Source organism: Sesamum indicum, unplaced genomic scaffold, assembly GCF_000512975.1.
Source record: "Sesamum indicum cultivar Zhongzhi No. 13 unplaced genomic scaffold, S_indicum_v1.0 scaffold00906, whole genome shotgun sequence".
Classification (NCBI taxonomy): Eukaryota; Viridiplantae; Streptophyta; class Magnoliopsida; order Lamiales; family Pedaliaceae; genus Sesamum; species Sesamum indicum.
This window is the reverse complement of record NW_011628683.1, coordinates 1-2636: the sequence shown is the minus strand read 5'-3', so window position 1 is coordinate 2636 and position 2636 is coordinate 1. Positions and strand designations below refer to the sequence as shown.

The 2636-nt window shown below is 36.9% G+C and overlaps 1 protein-coding gene across 1 annotated transcript; it reads right to left on the bottom strand.

The window, feature by feature from the left end:
- Positions 1-95: 95 nt before the first annotated feature.
- On the bottom strand, positions 96-1897 carry LOC105180347 (putative U-box domain-containing protein 42; the record flags this gene model as incomplete). Its single annotated transcript, XM_011104006.2, has 2 exons — positions 1597-1897; positions 96-1262 (listed from the first exon to the last, which is right to left on the bottom strand). Coding segments are annotated over exons 1-2 (1203 nt in total), but the record flags the coding sequence as incomplete, so codon positions are not given.
- Positions 1898-2636: the final 739 nt, after the last annotated feature.

The following is a 2636-nucleotide window of genomic DNA, read 5'->3' as shown; positions in this document are numbered from 1 at the left end:
TATTCAAGTTGGTGTTTTAACAAATGAAGGATCTTAGATGGGTTGTAGTGGTTTAAGTCAAGAAATGTTTAAAGCTAAAAATTTAAGTGATTTACCTTGCCCTCTTCATCATCTTCAGCCAATTGTCTCAATAGTTCCATTGTAACATATCTTACATTTCTGCTTCTGTAGTCCAGAAAGTTGGTAAGCAACGGGATCATTCCTATGCTGCAAACCTGTACCTTATTGTAAGGCTTATTCTTGCAGACGTTTCTCAGATCATCAATTGCTTCAAGAACCATGTTTTCTGTACTGGCCAATGAAAGAGCTGCTCGGGCCACCTTAATTCTTGCAGCTTCATTTCTTTCCTTCCACTCATCGATCGTTGCTTTCAGAGCCACATTGGTGCTCAAAATTCTGCTCTTCAGCTTCTGCCCTGATTTCTGGCAGACAATTTCCTCTGGATCTGCAAATTTGTCAAACCATTCAGTAATTGCTGTTCTCTCGTATGTTACTCCACTTTCCACTGTTACTGGATCATCCATAATCCTTTTCGTCAGAGGACAAAAGAATGTCTCATATAATGGCTCCATATACTGAGCCAACTGTGGCAATGCTGTCAATGAGGATCCAGCACTCAAACTCTTGGAGTCATGTTTGTTGAGGATCCTCGGTCTTTCTGGGATATCAGTCAGATAGGATTTGGTTTCATCTGATGACCAGAGATTCTCAGCAGAAACATCAACGTTGACAGAATAAAGATCTGTTTCAATTTGTTTTCTTTCTTCTCTCGATGCCTCCTTTGAGGCCAGTTTCTCTTTCGACTCTAATTTTCGAGACTGGCTGACAGCAAAGGAGACGTCCTTCATGTCCTTTGAGAGAGACTTAGCTGCCTTTTCTGCATATTCTTGGTCCTTGTACACTGATAACGGTATCAGGCTAAGATTTTCCCCTATGCTTTTTACTGTTTCTTCAAGTTGCTGCACTATATTTCTGACCTCAGAATATTGTATTTTCTGCGTATTCTTCTCTAGTTTCATAGTGAAGCTTTTAGCCATGTCCACTCTTCTGCACATAGATTGCAACATCTCAACCGTACTCGTTGGAGTATTCCAGTTTATATGCAGCTCCATTATGATTGCAGACGCTCGGTAAAAATAGCAACCAATTTCAGTGAAAGTCTCCTTCTCTACTTGTATACATACAACTGAATTTATGATCTCTGATATCCCTGCTAACAAAGACTCAACAAGACTGCTTACTGGATTCCGGTCATCCCTGAGCTGAACCAAGTTGAAATTTCAAATTTATTACAGGCACAAATACCCAAAGCAAATCAATAACCTTAAAGATCCTTAAAACATTGTGATACAACAGTGGAAGATTTTTGGTAGTCTTCGATGATAGTCTTACTCATTAGTCATTACAGTCATTATGTAGTAATACCTCTGAAGTTATCAGAAGATAGTCCAAAGACAAAACTCAGCATGATCACATGAAACTCAAATATCCCTATGGTCGTTTTAACGACAAAGTTTGCAGGAATTTAGGAAAAACTATTGGTAGAATGTTAGAAAAACCGATTCTCACTAGTAGAAACTGAGGATTAGTCCATACCTGCGACCAGTCGGAGCTACTGCCAGACATATTCATAGCAGTACAAGAACCTCTACCCAACAAGATCACTTTTGCTGCTTCATTTCTCTTCAAGTGGAAAAATTTCAACTGTTGATCCTTGAACCAGTTTCTAAAATTGCTCTCCAGGCACCATTTACCTGTTGAAAACGCGGTTTGTTAGAAAACTACAGCATGCTAAATATATTTCTTTTCATGATACTAACTGAAATTCTCTTCATTATTTTTGTAAACAGGATGTCTGCAGATGGACTAAGTCAGCTCCAAGAGACTACTCATGTCCTAAATGAATAGTTATCAGAAAATAATCAAGACTTAGTGTCATTTTCCAACCTTATTGCATCAACCTCTACTGTGTTATTTTCAATTAGATCAAACATTAACTTAAACCCTTTATTCAAATTCAGCCAAATTTTAAATGTCTCTTTAGCTTGAGCCTTAGGCATTGAAAACCTCGTGAAAATCGAGTGGTGTTATGCATCTTCTCGGAAGTTAATAATATCAGTACCAATCACACTTCATCATTGATTGGAACGGAAAGTTAAGTAAATTAACAACTCCAAGATTGTTGAATGAATCTTTGGATTTTGTTTACCTCAACTTATCTACCATTAGCTTAAGTTGACTTACAAACGGGTTGTTTTCAGTGCTTGCAGGATGATGACCAATTCACCACTTCTTGATGCTTGTTGATGAGGAAAAATGTCATTTTAAGACATGTTTTTTTTTATCCCAGATTGCATAATAGTAGAGCTACTATGGTTTTTGTCTTAAGGGAGTGGTTAACATGGTTGCATCCACTGGTCAGCAGAGATTATTATATCATTAAGGGATTGTCAATCATTGTTGCCTTTCCATTACCTTGTAATTACTTAGTATGGAGTGAAATTTCAATTTAGAGTGAATTACAACCACCGTTTGTCATAATTATGAATATTTTTTTGTTTTTTCGAAAATTACAAATACTCACTGAGATTTGTAATTTTTAATCATAGGTCTGAAATTGTCTATTTTATTTTAGT